At 37.5% G+C, this 27,054-nt stretch overlaps 1 protein-coding gene across 3 annotated transcripts in view; it reads right to left on the bottom strand.

Annotated features, from left to right (window-relative positions):
- The window catches only part of LOC124304323 (chondroadherin-like), a 73,992-nt gene that overhangs the window by 16,097 nt on the left and 30,841 nt on the right, over positions 1–27,054 (bottom strand). The window contains exon 1 of one of the 3 annotated variants that reach the window (XM_046762363.1): positions 1,989–2,118. The exons of the other annotated variants lie outside the window; for them this stretch is intronic. Within the exon in view, the coding sequence (XP_046618319.1) occupies positions 1,989–1,993 (5 nt within the window). The 5' untranslated portion in view covers positions 1,994–2,118. Of the gene's footprint in view, positions 1–1,988; positions 2,119–27,054 lie in introns of those variants that run through there. 3 annotated transcript variants of the gene reach the window in all.

Below are 27,054 nucleotides of genomic sequence, written 5' to 3'. Positions count from 1 at the left end.
CATCGGCTGTTTATGACAATCTTTGACAAATATCTTTATAGGTATCTGTTTCTGACACGCAAAAAATGAACATGCAAACGAAAATTATCAAGATGATTCCCGACGGGAATTGTCTTTTTCGCGCGGCGGCGTATTGTGTATACGGCACTCAAGATCGACACGCAGAGGTGAGACTGAGTATCGTTTCAAATATAGTGGATAATTGGTCTACATTTGCGGGTTTTATTACAGGTAATGAGTCAAACGGTGCTGTGATTAGGTCACCTGGTCATTACAAATCACATATGAATAAAAATGGAATATACGGGGGAGAAGCAGAATTAGTTGCAGCTGCGGACATTTTTAAGATATGTTTAATCGTGTATCGCGAAGAACAAATTCATCCACACCGGATCGGATCACAAAATGGAACACAATTCTCGCTACTCTTCACCGGCGACGGAGACAGTGGACACTTTGATGTCTTGCAGAACCAAAATAAAATTCAGATAGTGAGTAATAAGTATGAAAAGTAACAATCAAATAATAGTAAATCTAAATATATCACCAAACAGTCAAAAGGACAGCCAGGATTTACGATGACAATGGAGAAAGGAGGAGTTTCAAGCAGCAGACAAGGCGATGAAGATGGTGGATGGTCGGAAGTATCACAAAAGAAAGAGGAAAATAAAATTGTAAGTGCGAAGAACCAAATAAGCCATAGAATAATATCCATCAAATATTCGTATAACCAGGAAAGAGGACGACCAGGATCGATGTTGACCACAAGAGAAAGAGGTGTTTTGCGGAATGAACATCAACGCAAATATAGAGAAAAAAAATAATATAAAGAAGGTGATTTTGGAGAATAACCGGCAGAGCGGCAGTAAAAATAATTCAACGAAGGGTGTCGAAGAATTAGAAGAATCGATTGCGATGATTGATTCGGAAAATAAATCGAGAGGACGACCAACCAATGTGATGTACATAGAAGAGCGAAAAATTAGACGACGGGAACAGCAGCGAAAATATAGGGAAGCGAACAAAAAATATCATACTGGCTTTTCAACCAACGAACAGAAAGGAGGAGTTTCAACCAGCAGACAAGGCGATGAAGATGGTGGATGGTCGGAAGTATCACAAAGGAAAAAGGAAAATAAAATTTTAAGTGCGAAGAACCAAGTAAGCCAGAGAATAATAATAAACAAATATTCCTATAACTAGGCAAGAGGACGACCATGATCGATGTTGACCACAAGAGAAAGAGGTGTTTTACGGAGTGAACAGCAACATAAATATAGAGAAAAAAATAGTTTAAAGAAGGTGATTTTAGAGAATAACGGGGAGAGCGGTAGCAAAAATAATTCAGCAAGTCAAGGAGATGGATAGATATCAATAGAGAAGGAACACCAATTTTCAACCAACGAATGGAAGCTTAGATTGATGAAAAAAAGAAAAGTAAGCACAGAAGGAATTAAAGTGGACAGCAAGTGCAGGACCTGTCATTAAATCAACATGAAGGAATTCGCCTGTCTACTAGACAATGCGTAAGGAAATAGTGAGGCGCGAAGCGCCGAACAACGAGGCGCGCAGCGCCGAGTGCCCGAGGCGCGTAGCGCCGAGATGGGGTTGGCGCGCGAAGCGCGCAGGGGCGAAGCCCCTAGTTATTAAAAATAGAAGATCATGCATTCAAACTTATTGTTAATATATATTATTAATAAATTATATAATAAAATAATAATAAATTATTATTTCAATGTCAACTTTCACTAGAAAAAAACATGTATATGTACGATCTTCTACCGCGAATGTTGCTGCTTTGGATGTTACGCTGATGTTATATCATCTTGTGTAAGTGATACTCGATATGTTGCTACGACACCACAAGGAGGTTATTATACTTGCATCCTGATCCGAATACCGTTAGTTCCAGACTGTTATTAAACATAAGTATACTGTCCTGAGATGAGCCTCACGATGTCACGTCAACGTCCGACGAAAATTTATACTTCATACGGTCCGTTGAGTCGTGGGGTGAATCAGTTCATCACCCGTGACGTCAAGAACGCAGAACTCAGGTAAAAGAGGTGCGAAAAGCAGAGACTCCGACAATTTAGTTTTTCCGACGCTGTCACCCTTGACGCACTTGACGAATTGGACGTACCACGGAGATTAGCGTTAATTGCGCGCCACGAACGATGTCCCCATAAAGAATAAACGTTATTACGCGTCAAATCACACTGTCCAAGGTGATGTGAGACGTGAGGCTGACCCAGCTTCAGAAAAATCGTCTCGACAGATATGAAGGTTATAGCTTATCTCAGCCGAGATACTGATTGTGACAGAAAAAAATTCATGTTTGTGGGTATATCATGCATACCTGTAGTTCAAATAATATTTTTCTCGACCGAAAGTGCACCGAAAAATATATTGCGGATGCAACACATCACACTGGGTTATCGGCTTAATAAGGAAAAAACGCTAAAAAGCGTGCAGTTTCGAATTTTCGACACAGCGGCTTATGGGAGAAGTACTTACTCTTGAGTCTTGAAAGGTTTTTTTTCGAAATACAGATGACATCTGGATAATTGAATTTTTTATAAAACTGGTAGTGTATTTTATAGTTTGTAATTCGTAACGTCAACGTAACGATGAGCTTTCTGGAAACAGCGTTATTTACCAACCGTACATTTATCTGAAATTCAGTAAATCATTAAACATACCAAAACTTACTCATATTCTGAAAACTGAGCACCTCTATAGTCACTGGAAAGTTGTGAAACATCCATTTTATGGCAATTATTTGTTCCGTTAACAGTCATACTAATTTTAACGTCGTGATGAAACTGTCGAAACGTACTTACAGTACAATTCAATCATAGGTACGTCAATCACGCTAACGTCAAGTTCCTCTTTACCCAAATGACAAACTTGCTGAATGAATAAAGAATAGGTACCGCTGATCTCGTTAAAGCTGGTTGATTACCACGATGAATGGTATTGGTATGGTATAAGATGGACCTACACCAAGTTAATAGATGTTTTTGAACGCTCCTTCACTCAGCAAAATATGCATCGATGTATCAATGTTTCCAAAATGCCACAATGACTTATATCACACTCACAATCAGCCGACCGGAAAATTGTACTCTGTATCCAATGCGATTAAAACATCTGATAGTGGCACATCTTGAATGACTAATCACAAAATTCGTATAGAGAAAAAAGTATCCTAATCGTGGATCTGAAAACTATCTGTTATAGCTGTTCAATGGGTTCCGAAACGCATGTAATGCTCAGAAAAACTCTGTTGCATGTATTGTTTTTTCTCCAACGAGGCAAAAGCGGGATCATTTTCCTTTAGGAAGTATGGTCTAAAAATCTTACACTATTTTTATCACAAACGAAGAAAATAACTCACTATTCAACCGGATAATGAAATCACAAGTCGCCAGATCCGGACACAATCCAATGCGAAAAGATATCACAGACTCTCGGATGAATGGTAAAGGGGTCCGGTTATAAATTCAATCGAGTGTGATAATCGCAGTCCGCAGTTGTTGATCTTTGTTGTCGGATCAAGGCGGACCAAATCAAAGCGCGTCAGGCTACACGGAAGAAGAGAAGATATCAAATCCGGAGGGCAGACCATCGCGAAGAGACGTTGCTGCAAGAAATGGGTCTTGTTAGATTTCTTTCATCCCATCAAACACTCGCACATATGAGTGCTTGAAACCCGAGTTGCATTCGTTCTCTCCATCATGAACACGGTCACAATGAAGAATGGTCAGTGGGTGCACTGCGAGCCTGTATAAGTTATAACCATCGCTCATGGATGACTAACCGGTTGAGTTCATACATAGTCCTGGACCTCTTGATGAATACCTCGATTTGTCACATAAGATGCTCAGCCTACGCATACCTAAACGTGGTTTCCTTATCCGGTGTTCAGGTAAAACGCTCCAAAGCTGCGCATGAGTCCATCGCTTGGGTGAAGAATCTTTAACGTTGACCTCTTTTTTTAGCACTAGGTGCAAGGAAAAGGATATTACTGGAGTTACGATATCAGCGTTGTAAACTTCTGGCTATATAGAGCAACTACAGAATCTATTACAGTCACGCTATCGTGATGACAACGACATCGACGTATATTTGCTGCGAATACTCTAAAATTGAAATACCGAAATTATATATATGATCTTCCATACAATGCCGTGAAAATGACAACAGTTTATCTGATGTCGGTATTCCATCACTCCATTGTAAAGTTAGTAGAAAAATTGTGCAAGCTCTACCATTTCATTTGCCCGGCACATTAGCAATTCCTTTTTTTAGAATTTGAGCACGACTCTTTGTGGTTTACGAGTAAATGTAGTAGGAACAACATGATCGCTGGCTGGAATTACATTAGCCTTCACTATGTAGCATTGACCTTCACGGATGGAGTGGTCTGATAAATTGATGATGTGAGGTCAAGATCTTGGCGTAGATGAATATCTGTAGTTAAAGGGTCCAGGGAAAACCGCTTATTTCCATTTTTCATTGAAAACAAGTTAGCGATACCATTGTTGTGGCATTACAGAGTACTTTCCGAAAATAAAACTGTTAAATGAGAAAATTAGCATCAGTTCAGGAAAAACCTGCCAGAAGAATTGCTTTCGAATGTACTCTTATAAGAAAGCAAACATTCATTTGTATTTTTCTTGAAATCAGTCCGAGTTGACTAAAGCGGTTTTCTCCTGGACCCTTGAGACAATCTCAGGTTTAGAGCAAAAATTTATGTATTTATGTATGTATATTCAGCATTAGCACATGATATGAGAAGTGTCTCAGTGAAATTGTAGAGAACAGCCATCAGATAAAGGCAAAGATTTGATACTCGTAACATAATTTTAATCTGTTTTCACGAATTAACTGTCATTAATTGTCAACCACTACTTACAGCTGCGAAAATTAGTTTCAAGCATGAAACCGTATAAATCCATGAACAATTGGACACTTAGGCTGGGTAAAATTAAAAGCTAAGTATAAGCAGAGGTTTGGGGTCTCCTTTTCAGTCTCTCATTGATTTCCTTACGAACAAGATGGCGTCAAAAAACTCGTACCTAAGAAGTGTCTTTCGGTGAGTTTTTTTTCGTTGCAAGCCGGGCTCAGATCAGGGTGTGAATAGTTCTCGCCAGACGCAATAAAGGTGAGTAATAAAAGGTGAGTAATAAAATGGAATATTTGTGGTAACGCCTTCGAAACGCCGAACAAATTGTACGTAAATTTACGGAGATTGGGCCGTAAAAATCGTGGGCATAGTTAACTTGGGCCTATTCTCATCGCAGTCAGGTATATTTCACACGGAGGGCTGAGATATTAGCCTCTATAGGTATGTAAATGAATGTAATGAGCAACCTCAGCCGCAGCGGGGATGACCATAAAAGTTATCTCGAGTTAGGCTGTTCTCTAGTGAGGGGATGGAACCATCCACCAATATCCGAACACCGTGTTTCAAGTCATGAAATATTCACCGATGTAATAGAGCCACATAAAACGGATTGTAAACTTGTCACGGGCCGACACGCATTTTCATCATTCAATGGTCCCACATCGTACTCGTGCGATGAAGTAAATTTTTACAGTACTTTGCTAATTGTTATGCATTTCTCAATGTGAAAACGTTGGATACAGGTTGGTTCAGGTATAATAATGAATTTTACATTCCGAGTTCAAATTATCGTTATGGCGGTTATTTTGTATAGAAATCTTTACTGAAAATATGTATTACTAGATTGGTTTAGACGAAGTATTACTGTCATTCGTAAGCTCTCATTGGAAAGTTAGTTAAAAGAAAAATTGAAAAGTTCATAATACGCTACAGTCATTCTTCACATTTTCAATTCTCTGTCAGATGATCTAATAGTGGGATTTACATAGGTTTATACAAAGTTTATAATCCTTGAAATTTTTAACATAAAGAATGGAATACAGATTGTTCACCCCAAAAACTACTTTTTCATATCGGGAAACAGCCATCTGTTTAATAATCATCATCGCTAACTGAAATGCTGATCGATTTATACGACTGAAAAATACTTTAGATGTATTGGTTTACAAAAAATAAGTATTCGCAACGCGCACCTCAGAGAAAGTTGAAACCCAGATGAAATCATTTCAACTGGTGCGATAAATGAGTTTTTCTTATAGGTGTGGGTGGTGTACGATTGTTCTCTGCACTACTCTGAAATATCCAAAAAAATTCGAGTCGAGTCTTCTATACCATAAACTATTCCAGGATTAAGCAACCTAGATGATAGTAGTAAAATGAGTACCAGTTGTGGCTGTATTCATTACATGTAATCGAAGCTTACGACCACAAATTGAACAAGAGTGTTCGGTTTTATGCGGAATTGCGACTTTTGAACAGCACAAAGTGTATCAAGTATGAATACTCGGAATACTCCTCTTCAATACTTGCACAAAGTTGGATTTTAGTGACGAATAGAATAATTAAAGAGATTAAAAATTGCATCAACGAATGATTCTAGAATCTTATAACAGTGGTCACAAATGGTACAGTGACGACGAACGGTGCATCTTTTATAACAATCGCCGAGTAGTGCAAAGTTAGGAATGGTTACTTGAACACGTTCGAGAGAGTCTCGAGTCCTTCGGTAGGACGAGTAGGATTCGGTCGTTCAGCGGTTAGCCGAGTAGGGGATGAGTTTGGCTCATCTTCAGTTTAGTTTCTGGTCTGGAACGGGGTTTTCAGCCGGGAGCAAGAGGATGACAGAGCGCGGCTGCACGACGAGGGTTCGGGAACTGGCGGAAGGCAAAGGGGCGATAGAAAGAGGGTTAGGTAATTGAATGCCCCGCCTTGTTAAATGTTACCTACGACTTCCACGGTCTGTATCTTCGGAATTGAGTGAATGGCTGTATCCTAGATCTCGTTCTGTACACAGAAAACTAGATGAGGACGCGGATAGAACCCTTTGTAAATCCATTACACAATGCAGTGATGCTTACAATGAAATGGAGGATGCGGCTGATGAATAAAAAATCATGTACGGCATTCTGACGCCATGAACAGATATGAAACCCCGATTATGTGAAAGCATCCAAAATTCATTTTCGACATGTTTAGATGGCTTTATGAAACGTTCTCAACATCACTCACTGTAAGAAAAGTGCGGTGTTAACTTCTAATAGACTGTAAGGATATTCCTGGTTAACAGGGGCCAATCGCCCCTATCTCGAGATTTTCAAACTATCCGTTCAGAAATATTTCTTAAGTCGTAAGAACATGTGTCCAGCGATTCGTAACTCCATAACGCCCTCCCTTCTTTCCAGGGGGTGAAAAAACGATAATTCGTGCATTCGTTTTTTCATCTTAAGACTCAATGCACGGATACTGACAAAAAAAAAAATCGTGGGTATTCGTTACCAAAAGACCTCTCATACAAGTTAATTTGGGCATGAGGGGCCACTCCCTAGTATCCAAAAAAATTCATAACAGTTAAAAATCGTTATATTTTGAAATCTAATCGATGTAAAAAAAAAATTTCTTTTTGTCATTTCATTACTTCAGGCGTATTTCACCCCCAAGAATTAGTTTTTTTTTTGCTGCAGCGCCACGTCGAATATGATGATTTTTGCACTTTTTTGACATTCTTTTATGATTTCTAACCATGTTTTGAGAAACAGTTGTCTGAGTAGAAATGGAATGTCGAAATTTCCCTTTCAAGTAATAACGTCCCTAATATCCAGCCTCGCTACCCCGTACATGAGACCTTTGAGTTGGTGAAATATTTTCCTTGAAGGCTAAAAATAATAAATCGTAGCAATTTTTTACTGTCTTTTTTTACTGCATCAACGGCTCCGACCATCATTGGTTTATTTTAATGCCACCGTTTCTCACAGTGTGTGGATTTTTATCTTGACTGCGGACTCAATCTGACATTTCACCACTCGTGTTACGGTAGATCGGTGATAGTTGCATGAGTTATGGATATAAACGGTTGAATTTCTGTTATTTGGAACTACCGTTCGTGATGTAAGAAAGATTCTGACAACGCGTTGGAGACATGCTTCATGACCCGTATAAACTTGTTTGCGAGTATTTTAAGTTTTCCAAATTCCATGCACGTGTATGCTGGTGTACAAATTTTGCCACGATACCAAACAAACCGCTTCATTGTAATGGGTGAAATTCGGATGATGTTCCAGTAACTTTGTCAGACCTTTTACACATTCATTTCGAAAATTGCGAACGTTCGAACTTAGATCAAATTCTTAACTTCTACATTCTTCAGGATAATTTATTCAAATTTGAAACACAACTTCCCGCTACTGAAATACAGTTTAAGGAATTTTGTTTCATAATTGTCAATCACACGGGTCAGTGTATAATTTCTTTGTAGGTAGGATTCCGGACAAACCGCAGTACTAATTTTGCTAAAATTAGGTTAGCCTTTTGACTAATCCGCTTGACGGTTTATATAAGAGATATATTTTATCAACTTACGACGTCACACCGTGACTTTTTGCAAATTGTGAAACTTGCTTCAATTCTGTTTTAAATGAGGAATTGTGTTATGGAACGCAGGATAAAATGTACGTTATAAGATTATTTGAAAATTAAAAATTATGCGAAATCAATATTAAGAATCTTTTATAAACTATAAATAGTAGAGTGAAAATTTTAATTTATTTATAAATATATCCACACATGAGCCGTCATTAGGTTTAAAATTCATTCATTCATCCATTCCACAATTTATTCATTCCAGGTGTATATTGTTTAAAACAGTGTATATGGTTAAAACTGGTGGATATTATTGAGATTATAAATAATTGTCAATAACCGTCTTTCCTCAAGGCACTATATTTTTTTATTGCACTTTTATTATTTCTTCGTTCTATATCGTCTCTTTTTAAATTTGGGCTTGGCTTTTGGAGTGTTTAATTTTTAATTTGAAAGGTATGTCCTCGTAGTTTAGATTTACTTTATTATTTTTAATTGGTCGATTTTGGATCGATTACGATTTCTTTTCAGAGAGCAAAACCTCCGCACCTCCTTCCTCCTGGAGAGACGTAGACCAAGCCACCTAATTTTCTCCTTAAATTTGCGACCAGGTGCCCCACTCCCTGAGTCTAACCTAATCCGATCGTGCCGTGTACAATGAGCGGTTATATTTGAATCATTGCAACGTGTTTCTTCTACCTCCTTTTGAAACTTGATCGGATTGTCGCTTCCGACTTGTTAGCTTCGAGAACAAATGTATTTTTGGCCCAGAAAAGGTGCACGGTAATTACTCGTTGTTCCGCATGAGGGGATGAACGAACTATCCTTCCAGCTGTATAGAGCTAGTCTTCCAAACCTGATCGAGAAATGGAATGGGGCGGGCATCCAAGTATAAGGTAGTCTCATCTTAACTTATGACAGGAAGCTTTCATGAAATGGATCCGTTACTGCTGTAAAATGTTAATCGAGATAACAACTAAAACTTGGCCTTGCGATATCAAGTCACGATATTCGTTGTTGTTGTTTGACTATAGTAATCTTCAATTAAGAAAATATCGACGCACTGTTTCACTAATCCGTTTCTGTATCCCGCGAAACTGTTTCAATTATATAGTCATGCACATTCAAATGGTACTGTCACCGATAATTGTAAATGTAGTAAAGAATTGTACGTCTTTAATCCGTCAGCTAAAGAAAACACATTGCTCAAAAGCCCATTCGGTTGATAGAATTTTACTTTTGCACACTATTTTTTAATGTGATATGCTTGACATAAAAATAATGGACTAGCAAACACGTCCTTTACAGGGAACTGCTGTGGGTAAGGCAGAGATCTGCAGGTGAGCGCGGTTTCAGTCTTGCTGTAACGATTTAAACATCATCTTAAGTAAAAACAAAATTTTGAGCAAATTTAAATAATACAAGCAAATAACGAGATTTATCAATAATTTGTGAATATGTTTTACAATTAGAAACTTCGAATTCCTTAAATTCTGACGTTTTTAATCCGATTGCAATGTGTTAGACCGCATTTTTCTTACTGACTAGTAGCTCACTTCGATCCACTCTGTTCGTAAAAAAAATGTCATGTGTTTTCCAAAAATCTCAACGACGAATAAAATAAACCTAAAAACATTGGAATCGGATAAAAGACACCAGAGTTCAATTATTATGGCCCTACATTTTAATCACAAAACTTCCTCTGAATTTTGCTGTAGCTCGTGTTATCCAAATTTGCTCAGATTAATTTCTATTACATATACTGAGTGAGTAGCTAATGGTCGAGCGATCTAACGCGCATGCGCAAAAGCAGTTGTTTTCCCAGGATGACCAACATTTTTGAGGTTGCATGCATCGCAGCGGCCTGTCATCTGAACTTATGACGGTTGGTCAACCTGATAAAACAACAGCTTTTGCCCGAGAATTTTAGTGCCTGCGCGTTATACCATTCGACCATTAACTACTCACTCTGTATATAGGGTGATTGTTGATCAGGAGTGGTAGCAGCTGGTCGCTGCTACCATGCGCATTGATTGGCCACCTTCTTTTGTAGGCGAATGTTTATTCGCTCTGAGACCAACTGCTGGTAACCCGGTTGGATGATTAAAAATCAGCTATAGTAAGGGCATTGATTCGTTCGTGTTTGTATCATTGGCGAAATTAATATTTCCGGAGATTTTTTAATCGGTATTTTGACTTTTCCAAACTTTTTATTCAGACGGTGCAACCATTTAATTTTTGATACGTCTAACAAAATGTTTAATTAATTAAGTAGTAAACTTGTGTGCAAGCGAGGTTTTATAACTATGATGAATAAATCAGTGTAACTTCGGTTTGCTGAGCAACCGAACGATTGCGATAAAGAAGGGGAGAATTAGATGAAGATAGCGTGGCAAATAGATAATCCCGGGACAAGCGAGGAAGAAAGTTACAGGAGTTATAGGAAAGTTAAAGCGAGGAGAGACGAGAATCGCGCTACCGGGAGAACAGAGACGGTGATTCAGTCGATAAATTGCGCCTGCGCGACAGGCAATGCGATGCTGTGCGTGTATCTAACCAAATACCGGTGTACGTGCTTGCGGCTCCATACATATAGGTAATATAGGTAGGTATAAGTATGTACATAGGATGCAGGTACAAGAGTTCATACATACTCTCACGTGCATTGGGGTGTGTTGAAAGTTTTGATCATCGGATCACGTGACCGATTTTAAGGGATGTCAGACCTCCGTCAAATACGGCAAATCGTATTTTACACTTCTTTCTTTTCCTAAATAATGAAATCTCTTCAAAGTTTCAGAAATGATAGGACTTTAGATTGTGCTTGTGGGTCAGCTAAAGAAGGGTCGAAAAATTGACGGAAACACTGAACTATTTGCAGCTAGTTTTCACTCGGTTTGAGGTTATGGTACGCTACTGCAGCTGTATCAGTTATTCTTTTGTATTTTATCGTCAATTCTACGAACTTTTCTTAGCTAACCCACAAGCACCATAAGCCTTATCATATGCCAAAGTTGGAAGAGATCAATTACTCAAAAAAATTTGAAATTTTGAAATAAGATTTGCCTCATTTGGCGGAGGTAAGATATCCTCTTGACAGTATTTAAGAGAATCGATTTCATTTTTTCGTAAAACATCGGTTGGATTTGAAACTTTTTGTGATATTACGATTTCAAATGTGACGTCATACTTAAGAAACCAAATATTTTGAGAAAGTTTAACTTTTTGGATGTAATTGACAGATCATTTTTTTTTTTAAAGACTGATTTTCCTTAACTATTGGATGGAAATTCAAGATTTACCGACAAACTTGGTGAAACATTTTACAAATTTTTCGTTGCCTAAGCACGATCTCCTCAAACTTCGGAAAATGATAGAGATAATACAAGATGGAGATTACGCTGAAACTTGTGAAGCAAACTATATAATTTCCCAAACTATGCTTACTCAACCGGTAAGACTTGGTTTTATTTGTAAATAATGATAAAATTGTTTCATGTCGGACGAATAATTTGATACTCTGGTAAACTGGCTCACAGAAATGCTTTTAACTTCTCGTTATCTTCAAACAGAAGGCGTAATCCGTTACAAAACTGTTCAATAGAATAGTGCAAAAACACCTTTTATAACGATCCTCGAACAAGAAAGTTTATTCGAAATTGGCTCAATTTGAAGGAAAGTCAGACGTAGTCGGGGAATCCATGCGGTCTGACGCAGCGTTGGAGGTCACGATCTCCAATTTTGTGGTAATTTCCCCATAGGTATATAGGATAGTACTCTCAAATACAACTACCCGTATTTTTTTTTCTTTTTTTTTCCGTTTCGAAGTAAGAAGCAATTAGATTTGGAAGTTTCACGCCACTTTTAGAAATCCGGAAGATATACAGAGGCTTTTGAGCATTGCTATGAAACAATTGAAAGACATTTTATCGGATTTTTTTGTCAAGACTTGTGTTAAAAATTTTTACGATATTGAATAAATGTATTATCCTTTTCAATTCGTACATTATACATATAATCAATTATTCTTCTTTTTCCGAAATATTCTATAATTCTTTTAAAATTCTTCAGAGTGCCCCGAAAAATCTAGAACTGAAAAATAAATTGACTCATAACGCTAGTAAATAATTTATAACTTCTAAGTCGATCGATAAGATCCGACTTTTTGTAAGGTCGCACATTTTTTTTTTCCTTCACAAGAAATTTTCTGTAATTTTTTGAGATTTTGCAAAGTGTTACAGGTAGGGGTCAAAATCCCTCCTTCGAACAGCCGCAAAATAGGAAAAATTAGTTGTCAAACAGTCAAAGTTCAGAAGGAGCAAAATTACGTTCAGCAAAATGCAGAAGCGACAGAAAGCCGAAAGGCCGCAATACAGTTGTCATAGTTATCTAGACTTATGCTAGATGGCATTAGATACAAGCCATCGGATTCGTGTAGCGTTGCAGAGAATATATGTGCTTCTGACGTCATCCAACCTTTCGAATTTTGGCCATTCTGTCTATAGTGGGTTGGGGATTTCTACCATTCGAGTCTTTGGTTAGTTGTTATTGATAACTTCGGATTCGTAGATTTTCGAGAAAGACATGACGAGTCTGACATTTGAGCGGTCAACTTTTTGATTGTTCGGCATTTTTGCAATTTTAATATTTTGCACTTCGCAATCTTGCTCATTCTCAAGAAAAATGTCGGTATCAATTTACTTATACATTTTTGCGCTGTCAGTTTTAATTTTTCTACAAGTCTCCTTTTTGTATTTATGGTCTTTCTACGTTTTTAACTGTCGATATTATGACTTCTGGGATTTCGTCCCGTCGACTTTTTGGTCTTTCACATTTTTGTACCCCACCCAGTCTTACGAAAGTTCAATGTTTAACGGCTTCCAACTTCAATTTCGGTCGCACTGAAACTTGGTCACTTGAATGAAATTATAACCGTATGTACTGGTACTCGCTGCAATTCGACAGATGTTTCGGACTACCGGAGTTTGGGTTTTTTTTTTGTCTTCCATTTGAGCTTTCTTATCTATTATTAAAAGCAGTAAACTTGTATATTTCACGTAACCTCATGTTACAGAAGGTTCCAAACTAATTTTGCAGTGCCTCAAACTTATTGAGCAGAGATGTCAAAATAAATCGCCTACGTAAGTATGAAATAATCGTTCTATTTACATAAAAATATACATGAGTGTTTTATGTTCGTAAAAAAAAAAAATGATCTTTGCAACTTCCCGACCGAATCAGTTTCGCGTAATAATCTTCTCTATTGATGCTTTGCGGGTGGTATTGTAGGTTACATTAACATATGCTGAATACGTGTAAATTGTTAAAATAACACATGTTTCAGGCTGATTCTGCTGCCCTTAGAATATCGAAAAACATACCTACCAGTGTTATGTTTGAGACAACGTTAATTGCAAACACTGCGAAATCACTTTTAGTGAATTGGACACTTTAATCATTGAAAAACCCGTTCGTTTTTGCCACGTATCGATTAGTTTCAAGAACCAATCAAACTGAGCGCCGACTGTGGTGCCCATTCCGTAAGTCAATGGTATTGACTCCTTTTTCCAGAGATTTCCTCTTTTGAACCAGGCTTTACTGCCTCTCATGGAGCGAACGCTCTGTCTCGCCAAACTGGTCATCCACTTTCAGGCGAGAGGCGATGATCCTGTTATGGGTGCAGGTTGACGCGGATATGCGCACGTAAACCACAGACAACCAACATTCAAGACCTGTCTTGCATACGTGTAACACGCGTACAGAAGTAGTCGACCAACTCGTTATATTCTCCATTGTACCGTTCGCCGAGCCACTGCACTCGGGTCGACCCTACAAGGGTGGTGCTTAATCCCGATTTATTTGCACCGCGGGTAAGGCGTGAAGCCCCGGACGTCTGGCGTCGGGGTAACAAGAAAATATCGGCGACGCAGGGGGAGGAGGGCAGTTGAGCGAGGCCAAAATTTTCCCCAAAACCGCACCGCGCCTGGCCAGCCTACCCTTCCCATTTCCCTCTCTTTCATCCTACTCGACCCTCCATTGAAGTAGAACCCAGGCCACGGAGTATTAAAGAGGAGCGAAATGTTTAACGGAACCGCAGGTGTGAGGCGTACGTTTCTTAAAAAATTCGACGATGGCGATGCTGTTCTAGGCGAAGAGAGTAGGTCCGTATTAACACGGATGAGCTGGTGGAATATATAATCGGTAGATTGAGCTTCCCACTGCGCATGCGCGAGGTGTCGGTTGGATTTTAATGTAGGCTGGACACCTCAAGCTTCGTTTCTAAAAATTGCTTTACGGAGGTTATGTAGGCGACGAAATGTTTTTAGGTTAAGAGGAGGGAAGGTACAGTGAATCCTTACCGACCACGTGAAAATTCTCGTATTTTGACTATTACACACGTTTACGCATCACTGAAGCAAGAAAGCCGGAGACGGTGCCATTCTGCATGCAATGTCGAACAAAAATTTCGAAAATCTTTTTTGTTTCGCCCGAGATCAAGGACAGGAAATAGATTCCTGTAATATGTGAAAATTCAATTACAGAAATAGATTTCTTGACTATATCGTTCTGTAAAACAAAACTTTTTTCGAGCATTTGTATTCCGCATTGAATTTAAAATAGCGCGATCTGCAACTTTTTTGCTTCAGCGACGCGTAAGAGTGATTAATGGACAGAATAAGGGAATTTTTACTCGGTCGGTAAAGACTAACTACAGCATCCTCTTAAGCAGATCTCGAATAGTTGATGTAGTGCCGCGGGAAGGCTTGCCAAAAATTTTGAACAAGACAGGTGACACAATAAAACGTTTACAATAACAATGGTATATTAGCATAACAACAACAACTACAATAACGATACTAGTAATAATAATAATACATCGTCGTCAAGTTACCGTTCACATTTTATCTGAACGAAGTGGCATAGAAATTGCAAAGTTACTAAGTGAATCGATGTCGAGGCCCTCTGCTTCATGTATTTGGTAAAGTTAGAAAACGCGATAATCAATTTTAGAAACTACATCGTAGATTATAACAAGATTTGGCAACTGCGGTCAGACTCGTAATATGACACATTCTATACATATATTGCTCGAAATATGAAATAATCTGTAAAACCTGAGATGTTGAAAAAATCGCATTCAAACACCAGGGCTGAGAATTCACGAACAATAACAAACAGAGTGAGACACACAGCATCGCATTCTAACCGAGCGAAGCGCCAAGGGCGGGGTTTGCGGACGAAGCGCGCAGGGGCAAAGCCCTTAAGTCTACAATATTTTCGCAACTGTTGATCAGTTTTTCTGAAGCATTTGCCGTCATCCCCCTTCGAAACTCTTTGTTTACATAATTTTAACATCTCCGTTAAAGAGTGGATGAGATTTAAGAATGCTCGTTAAATTATTTTTAATGTTTAAACATAAATGAAATTTAAGATTTCATCATCATTGTGGAACTGATTGCGAGCTCAATATGATCGTACATCGAAAAATGCATTATTTGAGAATTTTTTGACAATTTAGAAGAAGCTGACGCATGAAAAACTTTGAATAGTCATACCTCAAAAACGGTTGGATTATAAAAAAAAAAAAAAAAAAAAAAAAAAAAAACGATACAATAAAAATGATCGTGGGTTTATGCAGAAATGCTTATATTATCGGCGAAACTAATTTAAACCAAATTAATATTGGTCTGAGCTCAAAGCCTTGTCGAGTTGGTACGGAATTCCCTGTTAAATTGAATCGTACTGAATTGTGCTGATACGGCGGCCATGGTGTTCAAAAGTACAAAAGTAGGTACACTTTTTAATTATATTGCATAAAATTAATACAGCGAAACTGTGATCAAAAAGGCTACTGAAAATAATAAGGAAGGTTGGTGAAACGGAATTTAATATCTTTTCGTTAATCTGATTACGAAAAAATCAAACAGAGAATTTATTAAATTCGTATATTCGTAAGGTCCCTTAGTAACTTTTTTTTAATTCAATAAACATTGATACTAAATTGGAGACACAAGCTAAAAGAATCTTTCATTCCGAAAAATGCGACAGGTTCCATTGATTTCATTCTATGAGAGCTCGTTTTATTCGAAAGACTTTTTTCTACAAATTCAATGCACAACACTCCTTTTTTATCGTGTTGGCATCGTTAAATATTTGACTGAGTGTTAAAAATGTTAAAAAGAAATCACCATTTCAGCGACGTTGTAGAAGATAGTTTCCCGAATAAAATTAGATATAGTAAAGTGAAATCGAACACATTTACTATATTTTTCATCACTTCGAAGCATTTTGAAATGAGGCACCGATATCAGAGATTTTGGTTAAAGAGATCTTCGTAGCTTACGAATATAACAAGTTGATGAATACTGAACATATAATTATCTTGTAATAACTTTGATAAAGAAATATTTTCGGGGGCCAACCATGTTAAGGATGTATTAAATGTATAATCCAGTCAAAGGATTGTAAGGATAGAAATATGATAGAACGACGTTCTGACAGTGCAACTGAAGTTAATCAAGTTGAATTTTGTAGTTCAAACAATATTCCCCACCAGAGAAAAAAAATTTAAAAACTCAAATTTCAGGTGTAATAGCTAAATCATTAATGACTTTGCAGAGATCCCTCTATTTATGTAATAATTTCTATCATTTTGTTCGTAAGTGGATTCTTTAGAAATTCATAAAATCAGATTTTGAATAACGAGGGTATATTTTGTTACTCAAAAAATAGGTTTCCCATCCATCATTTGTACAACTTCAGTATGCGACTTTAAAAATATCATTTTGTTCATTTATACAGAACTCATTTACGATCAAAATAATCTCTAGCTCATTAAAATCAGTCAAACGATGCGAATTTCTCACTGTAGAAATGGTTCGATACTGGAATCTCCTCAAAACAATCAATAATTATACTATCATAGCTAAAATTAAAGAAAAAAAAAATTCCATGCTCAAGGAATATCGTTTCAACTAAATTCGACTGGACAAACTTCAGTTGAACTTTGGAACCTTCGTTACATCTGCGTATAATTCATTTCGTCACAGCTCTTTGTCTGATATGTATAACGTTTGGTACACTTGGAGTCAACGAATCTGAGATGGCTAATTTTTTACACTAGACAGTTACGTTGGCAACACAGAGAAACCTACAGCGCCACAGTCGGCCGAGCGCGAAACAAACTCAATCTCGATAAACATAACATAATCCATGACCGTCGAATCTGATCTTACAGCGTTTTCCACTGGTTGCTCTGAGTGTGAAATGAGAGCGCACCAGCGGTGGACTCATATTTCCAGCGTGTTCCACTGGCAGCTCGGGTGCGTGAATTTAGCACTGAGTGCGTTAAATATTGCCCTGAAATCGGGAGTTGATGTCAAAGCAGTGCAATCATGGCTGCCGATCGTGAAAGAGTCGAAATAGATGCTGTGACAGCAACTCTTTTATTAGATCTAATTTCATCTTCGGCTAGCAGTGATGATGACTTGCTGGAGCCGAAAGATAGAGGAGAGATTCCCAAAATTTAAAATTTCATACGAGTAATCCACAGCATGTCCGATATCGAAGTATGGATACACATTTTTTTCAGCTCTTAGAGGTTAACTGCTGGGTATATTTCAGGAGATTGGGACAACGTGACTTTCTGCTTATTAATTTTTATCTTTTCGGTGGAATTGTCATTTTTGTTTGCCCTTGTATGCTCGTGCCTAACATTTGTGACATTTATTTACAAACAAAAAATTACCGTTGCGTTTGTTCAATTGGCTTCTTTATCACTTGCTTGAAAAACCGACAGTCGCGCAGTCGGTCAAGTAACGTCGCATTATTTCTGATTTAGGAGAAATTATGATCCTTGTCTGCCTTTATACGTTTTACGTCGTATTCCACTCAGAAGGTTTGCCCCGATGCCGGGCGACGCATGCACGGAACGAGTTTCCTCTGTTCGAGCCAGGGCGCACTCAGTGCAACCAGTGGAAAACACTATTAGAATACATGTCATCCAACAAGTCATTATCCCCGCGATATTCCAAGGTTAGATTCGACGGTCATGGGTTGTGTTACGTTTATTAAGATTGAGTTTGTTTCGCGCTCGGCCGACTGTGGCGCTGTAGGTTTCTCTGCGCTGCCAACATAACTGTCTAGTGTAAAAAATTCACCATCTCAGATTCATTGTCCCCACGTGTACATTCTAAATCCACGATTATTGGAATCTCTCTTCACCCACTATGTCCCCGTCTGCCAAATAAGCTGCATAGTAATTTCAAGATATGAGAACAATTTTCCGGGTCGAGGAGTTCCGCAGCAGCGTGCTGCCGGAGCACCGGTGCAGGGATCCTATTGATCAACGCGCGACGTCGGTCATCCGGAAGGGATCGGTTTTTTTTTTTTTTTTTTGATAGAACCTGGCTCACGAAGGGACCGATTTCGTCCTTTTCCCCCCTCCCTCTGATCCTGCGCCGACACCACGGCCGTTATAATACACCCGCGACGTCGGTTAAGCCCCGCGAAGCCTTGTTTTCTCATCGCAACGACGTCTCAGACTCCAGCAGCTGACACCCTGCAGTCATCCCGCGTTGAATACAGCCTAGGTTCGTTTTATTTAAGGAATCAACGGGACGATAATCGCACCTTAAGCCAGACCCTTTGCCTCGAGAATGTTTCTCATCCCGCCCTTCCGTTCTGCCTGCAGTACATCCCGGGAGGACTGAAGAGAAAAGGGATCGATCCCTATCTTGAAACTCGCTCCAGAAAACGTCACTTGCCATGGTTTATGTTTTTTTATGTTCTCACGCCAAGCGTCGCCTCGATATTCCCGTAAAAGGCGAGACTAAATAAGCAGCGGTATTCTAAGGTTCTTCAAGCTTTAAGGGGGAATCGCCCGGAATGGATAGATCGAAAATTGGATAGAGAAAAATTTCCGGTAAAAATATTTTTATATTTTAATTACAACGATGGTGAACGCGAATGAAGCAACGTTTCGAACATCGCACGGAAATGAGTCTGAGCAAATTCAAATAACTCAAGATGAGATATATCAATAATTTTAGACAGGGTTTCGTAATTAGGATATTCAAAATTATCATAAGCTCTCGTGTTTTTCTCGCTATCCAGATCCTCGCAAATTGTATTAAAAAAATTAACGATATACTTTCATTGTGTTTAAAGAGATGGAAATAAAGTTGAAATAAATTGAATTATATCGAGTTGAGTGACTACAAGTTTTTCCATATGAAAACACCGCAGCAATAATTTTTCTTTTATTTCATGATATCTGGATACTAACCTGTAACAAAGTTTCGTTGAAATCGCAGCATGACACAAGTTTGGTAGAGTTTACTCTTATAGAGCCGCGCGAAAAAAGTGCCTGCGTCAAGCAAACTAAACTTTTCAGCAGAGTAAAAGACGACTCGTATTTCCACAAATGTATATTGAATCCTTTGAATAAAAACAGACGTTATTGTACTTGGTGAAAGAAACTTAACCACGGAAAGTGAAGTCGAAAAAGTTAATTCAGTCCCAAGAGAAAAATTTTCATCAAGTTGATCTATGTCAACGCAACCCGAGACGAGTTTCGTTATCAAAACGTCCGTTTAAAAAAAAAAAAAAAAAAAAGACCACATGATTAGTGTAAAAAATTAATAATGGTGTATTCAATTTTGATAGTTAAAGGAAAGGTAATTTAATGGAAGTTGTTCAAAACACATTATATTTACTCGTTACAGCATTATTAGGTGTTGCAGTATTTCGAAAGCTTTTCACGAATATTTCATAGTTTATCATCATAAGTATTTTTTTCACGTAAGTCTTGATTATTACCGACTTTACAATTTTTAACCAAGCATGCGCTTAATCTATTAAAGCTATGAATATAATATGTTCTCATACAAATACTGTACACAGTCTTTTTTATCAGATTTCCCGCGAGAAGTTTGGCCAAGCATCCCATGGGGTGATGAATGGACAGAATTTTTTTGCATCCATTTGAATCTAGTTTTTGTCAGTTGAGCCCTTCTAACGACTAATTCCATTGTCTTTGTCCTGCACGTCATTTATATTCGTAACCCTTCAACCCTAATTTATTTAGCTTACTCTGATGTATAGACGAACTTTTTACTGGTTCAAGAAAAAACACAGGCAGAAGAAAAATAGAAACCCCGCACATACCGCAACTTCCAACTGCTGTGTGCCTATATGATTCCTTATATACAGCTTAATACAAATACATAAGAAAAGGAAAGTCTTCAGGTAAAGAATTAAGACAGTTTTGAGTTTTCGTGGCAAGGAAGACCACCTTCCTCGTTCTTGTTCGAACCATTATTCGAGTTCGAGAAATATCTTTAATCTATTTATTATTACAAATTTATCACTGAAACTTTCTACCAAAAATACAAATTCTATCAAAAAGAAACACTCAGATCGCAGAAGTTCATGTTTGTTGAAATTTAAATTATCCACCTTATGTCAAATTCGCGCCAAATACAGTAGAGATTCCATAGTTTTCATCGGACAAAATATGAACAAGAGAAAACTAAGAGTTGATACGAGAAAGTGATTATGGACAAAAATCCAAATGCATCAAAATTGCAAAAAAAAAATGGAATTTCTGACAAACATTATTTTAAAACGTCCAAGTGTTTCGGGTATCTTGTTGCTACGTTACCGCTTTTCTAAAAAAAAAAAAAACCAGTCAATAGTTGAAAAAGTCCAAAACAAAAGTACATCAAAAAAAAAAAATTGCCTTCTGAAATAGAAAAAAAAAAAATAAAAGAGATTTGATTTCTTATATTTATTTCCATATAGAACGGTTAGGGATGAAATTAAGAATCGGGGTTGATGGTCATTCGCGATTAGGTGAAACCATCAGATGAATTTAAATGCAGAAAAGGGCGAGACAATTTAGAGCCGGATGTTTCAGGCAGGGAAAATGTGCCATGCAATGTGATTGCCATTAGATGCCCTAAATACGTGTATTTGTGAGCGACTCTTGTCTCCTGCTAGGAATCCTACCGCAGAGAATATGCGGAGGTTGTACGTACATATGTGCATATATTTCTGGTATGTATACATAACCAGAATCCACTTCAATTAGTAATTGACGAGTAATGCGCAACTACTTGGCTGCCATCTACCGGCTAATCCGTTAGCCCCGACAACTTTGGCTCGATTTGCTCCGACGGCTGCAGAGACTGCAGGATTCCGATGCAGGCGGTTGGTTTTAGTAGGGCATTGGATTAATAGTCCGGGGAAAATACGTACGGATTTAAAATATTCGGGACATGGCTGCGTTTTTGCGTTTGGGGACGTTTTCGACCCCCAGGAACTCAAATCTAAAGTCATTTTTTAAGAGAGACGGCACCTGGGGAGTTTTGGTGAAATAATTTCTTTCAAGTTTTTTTAGAATTTAATTAACGTGGGAAAGACGTCGGTTTTGTTATTTCAATTGTTACCAGTCGTCCGCATTAAACCCCGTATGGATTTTGATCCTGAAGGCATTTTGCAGAAAATTAAATTCACCGTAAGAGCTTCGTTTGAATTTTTATTGCAAAGTCAGTGGTTAAGCATATCAAAAATAATGTTTACAGATGAATTTTCACGTAAGGTTGACTTTCGAGACTGATAACTTTTGAACTGTTTGAGCTGTAGACCTTTTTTTAGATAAATGAATTCCTAGAAATTTACTGGTCTATTTTTTGTGGTAACTTCCACCGATAAGCTAATAAAAACATACTCAAAATCAATTTTCAAAGCTTGTTACTTTTAAACCGTTCGAGCTACGGACTTTCCGCAATGGATAATCTTTTGGGAAATTCAATTGTCTGCAATATAATTCTAGGATCAAGTCTGTGTGAGCAAATACGTACAGGTAGTAATTATTTTAAAAAATTACACCACCCTCGAATTATTTGAATGGGAAAACATAGGATTCCGAAACTAGACGTTTACAAAACAATTTCGGAGATATCTGTGGCTGACAACCAGAAATTTTTTTTCATTAATAAAAGGTTTGTTTATATTAAATTGAAGCGAAAAACGCGAAGCTCCCGAACGAAACACCCTCGTGAATGGATAAAAGAATAGTAATTATGCCAATTTACTACACTGAGAAAAATTTCATTTCTTATAGTAACTAAAAAAATTGATTGAAACAAGTACCGTTAAAAAAACTGTTTGAATATTGATAGATTTACGAAAAACGAGGTACACGTAACCCCTTTGCGCTATTGTCGATCCGTTTTTGGTAATTGCAACGCAAAATAGGTTTGTTTGGTTTACTGTACTTTTTTAGTTAAATAAGGCCTTAACATCTATTTATTATTGCACAAGCATTAAGTTTTCGCAACAGTTACAAGAAGATATAATAACAGTGATAATAATGAGAAAGAATAGTAACGGATACTAGACTTTTTGGTAACAGTTACAAAACTGACGTTCATTTTGTACCTAGAACTATATTTTTCGATTGTGGTAAAAAATAAAAATAGTCAAGGACTGAGCGGTAACCGGAACTAAAAACTTCTCTCAGTGTATCAATTTACCACGCGCAAAGTGACTTCCAGACTTGTAAAACACATTGACAAAAATTAAAATTTCACCGTCTTCCGTAGCAATAATTACCGTCAACAGCTTTCGTTTGTTTCTGCGAGAGACGAATCCAAGATCGGTAGTTTTGTCTCTGTACAAATAAGAAACTTCAAGAAGGTATACTATCACCATTGTTGGGTAAACATTTTTTTCACAGTTCTCTTCTTCTGTTTACTCACACCCTCGCACATTGTGCCAACTAGTTTCTAATTTACGTTCTGCTTCACCAATCTTTCTCCGCAGGCTGCATAAATACCTACAAAATGCCATTACTGTACGTATTATTAGTTGTTACGTTGAAAAATTTCAAGAACCAATTGCCAACCGATAATAAAAAAATGCAGTCTGTAAAATAAAGCAAAACTGCGAATTTCACGATAACGAATTAATCCGTTAAATTGTCTGCTAGTCGCTTTGTGCTTACTTCTTTGCTTTTACAAGTAATTTAATGATCCTGGTATTGTCTCCGTAAGTTATGAGAACGAAAGCAACCAGCTGTTAATGAACAGAGTAGTACATATAGTGTAAGAATAGGCGTTAATTACAAACGTCATTTGTACGTCAGGATTTTTACGACGCCCATTAGCACCATAAATGGGGTGAACTTCCATAGACTAGACGGGTTGTTGAAATGGTGGTGATTTTGAGAGCGGGTTTGTTTTTTACCGGCGAATGATCCAATTCTTTCCTAATTGTAAAAGCTCTCTTTGTTTGGCCAGCCGCCATTCATCGGCACAGTGATTAAAATTTTTGTAAAACGAACCAGCATCGACCAATAATCGCATTTGTAGTCGTTGGTATTTAAACCGAAGTTACGGGAAAAACACACCTTTCGGAGAAAATATTTGTACACCCAGAAGAATGAAGTGATTGAAGCAAAAAAATTTTAGTTGTATACGAACCTAGTAGGAAGTTTATGAAATTTTTTGCCTCATAAATATACGTTTAATTGACAAAATTTAGTTCCTCTTATCTGAAATAAGAAGTTTCTTCAAATTAAAGGAAAACTACTTATTGTTACTGAATATTTAGTCGGTTCATGTACAATAAAAAATGTACAATAAGTTGCCTCTTCATTTTTCTAACCATCGTTATCGGTTGTTTTTACGCATTTGACCGAATAATTTTTGATATTTAATGATTGTCGAAATTTTATCTGATCTTTACTCTGATTTTTATGCCTTATAATTTTTTTCTTTCAGGTTCACACACGAGACATGAATCATGAAAATTATTGTATAAACCCCACTACAGGATAACAAAAAATACAAAAACCATTTTTCTGAACATAAAAGTTGGTGGATGAAAATAGATACTTTTCACTGAGTTCATAGCTATTTATCGAATGAAAATGAAATTACTAAAATAAAAATACCGAAATTATAAACATTCACCGCTCAATGATTAATTTTTCATTTCAAAACACTTTAAAATCATGAAAAATCTAGTTAAAATTGTTCGATTTTACTCTCCGATGGTTCATTTTATTGCGAAGATTGTTTTCTACAATTCCATTGAATCATTTTTTTTTTTGTCATGTGTGTATTTAATATTACAAAATTGCACCGATATCGCTTATAATTAACAGTTTTAGTTTTGAATTTTTGAGGTACTCATTTCGCTTTCGAGTAAAATAATTCGAAAAATCGTGAACTCGCAACCATCTCCCAGTGTAACGAATGAAAATGATCGATTTCGTTCGCCAGTCTCCTTGAAACACCCGTATATCACCGAATCTCACCGAGGTACCCATCAAATGAACTGTTTCATGTGAAACACTGTTATCTCTTGCTGTGCCGACGGTGAAAGACTCCCAGCTTATTCCAAGCGGTTAAAAAAGTACTCAAAAAGATATGTTGATTATAATTGGACGGCGTGAAATTGCACGATAAACGGATTTATGGCCAGTAATTTTACCCTCTTTCATCGTTGCTACTATCCGAAAGCCATTGACCTGTAATAATCAGGAGTGATGAGTCGCATCTCGTATATACATGTATGATGAAATTTATACACCGCCCTTCTAATTCCTCAAAGTTTTCATTTTCCTATGCCGTTATTACGTGCAGTAGAAAATTCAACTATTATTTTCTGTGGCAATGGAAAGTATTGTCTAGTTTTTTCTGGACCAAAATCACGAGCCTGAACGTGTATTGGAAAATTTTATCCCCGAGTCTTACCCCAAAAATAGCAGAGTATACATATATTAATCTCATTAAATTCACGTGGTACGAATGAATTTTCATTAATTCTTCATTCTATTCTTATTCATTGAATAAAATTGATCAAGTTTTTCCTTCGGTAAATTTCGCAGGAAGCTAGAAAACAATTCATCAATTTTATCAGATTATTTACTCACATTAACATCTTCGAAATCCTCCTCAATTGTGTATAGTTTGTTACTTTGTCGTTACAGCGACAGATCTTTTCATGTCAGACAAAATTTTGTTTCAATTCCACCGAATCAAAGCGATTGCATTTTTTTCTCGTCTTTCTACTCTACTTTTTTACCCAATTTTCATAGCACGCAAGCTTCAAAGCTTTTCCCACCGTTATTCCTGGTCAATTTTAACCGATTCTAGTTATTCTTTCCCAAAACCATACTTAGATTCCGGAAAAACGTAGACAAATTTCCACCAGGGATACAAATTCTTGTCTCCCTCTCTCTCTCTCTCTCTCTCTCTTTCTCTGTGCCAGTATTAAGAGGGAAAAATTCACGGAGAGGAAGATTGAATTAATCGAATAGGATATCCTCTCTTCTGGTGGTGACGGGGGGGGAGAAGCGACAAGAAAAAAAAATAAAATAAATAAATAAAAAAAAAATAAAAAATCAACCAAAGATCCGGCATGTATAGCGGGACTGACGCTGCGGCTGGATCTCGAGATTTTGTCAACGCCGCGGGATGCAATAAGAGGAAACAGCTGCAACCACGACGCAAGGCGAACAATTCAGCGTACAGATGAAGCAGTTAGCCACGGAATGGAAATGACGAAGACCGCGAGCCGAGATCCCTATCTCTGAAAATAGGAACGACGACGCCCCGAACGAAATGTCTACGGAGGTACGAACTTTCCTTCTTCTGCGTCTCTCCAACCATCCGAATGTCTCTGACAGACTCGAATATGCATGTGTGTTTATATATATATATGTATGTATATTTCAAGCGTGCCGTCATCCAGATTTTATTTATAAATAGCCCCAACGGCCCGAGCTATTTGCTTTCGGGCGTGATAACGCGACATGAAATATATATGTCGTCTTATTTCCGATCTTCGTGAAAGATAAAAAGAAAGTAAGAAATGACGGATGTATTTAACGAGGGCCGCGGTTCAAACGAACCGATTACAAAAACGTACGAGCGAAATGGATTTTCCGTGACTTCTGCGGACCGTGGAGTTCCAATGCCGATTCATTTCACTGCCGATGATCGTAAGAGGTGGTAACTATTCGGTAGCTATCACGGTTGGTACGAAATTTTTTCAATTACTGTAGAATTTAATCGGGTCATAGTTTACAACGTTAAAAACTGCAGTGTCAGAGTATGAATGGGAAAAAAAGTGGCTGGATTTCGGAAAACTATGTCTCCAGAACCAATTTTTAAATTCGTTTGTTGTGTTTTTTGCTCGAAAGTATGTAGATCGAATCTCATTTGCATATTTTTTCGTTAACAATAATCGATAGAAAGCATTCTTATTGACAATAACGTCAAGCGTTTCACTCCGTGACATGCTTTACGGTGCTGATGGTATTTCAAAAACGGCTTTACCGTTTTACTTCAAATTTACAAAGCAAATTTTTTTACTAAATATCGAATTTCAACTTCAACCAGTCGCCATTCTTTTTATAAAATAAGGAACACTAATCTCGGAACATTTTTCAACATGGAAAATTCATATTTTACACGTTCAGGTATCAACGAAATTCATTAAACCATTATTCAAGAGAAAACGTATTCAAATTTTGCAAACTACTAAACACT

Source organism: Neodiprion virginianus, chromosome 5 (genome assembly GCF_021901495.1).
Source record: "Neodiprion virginianus isolate iyNeoVirg1 chromosome 5, iyNeoVirg1.1, whole genome shotgun sequence".
In the NCBI taxonomy this organism is placed as follows: domain Eukaryota; kingdom Metazoa; phylum Arthropoda; class Insecta; order Hymenoptera; family Diprionidae; genus Neodiprion; species Neodiprion virginianus.
The sequence above is the reverse complement of the archived record's forward strand: the minus strand, read 5'-3'. Positions and strand labels throughout refer to the sequence as shown.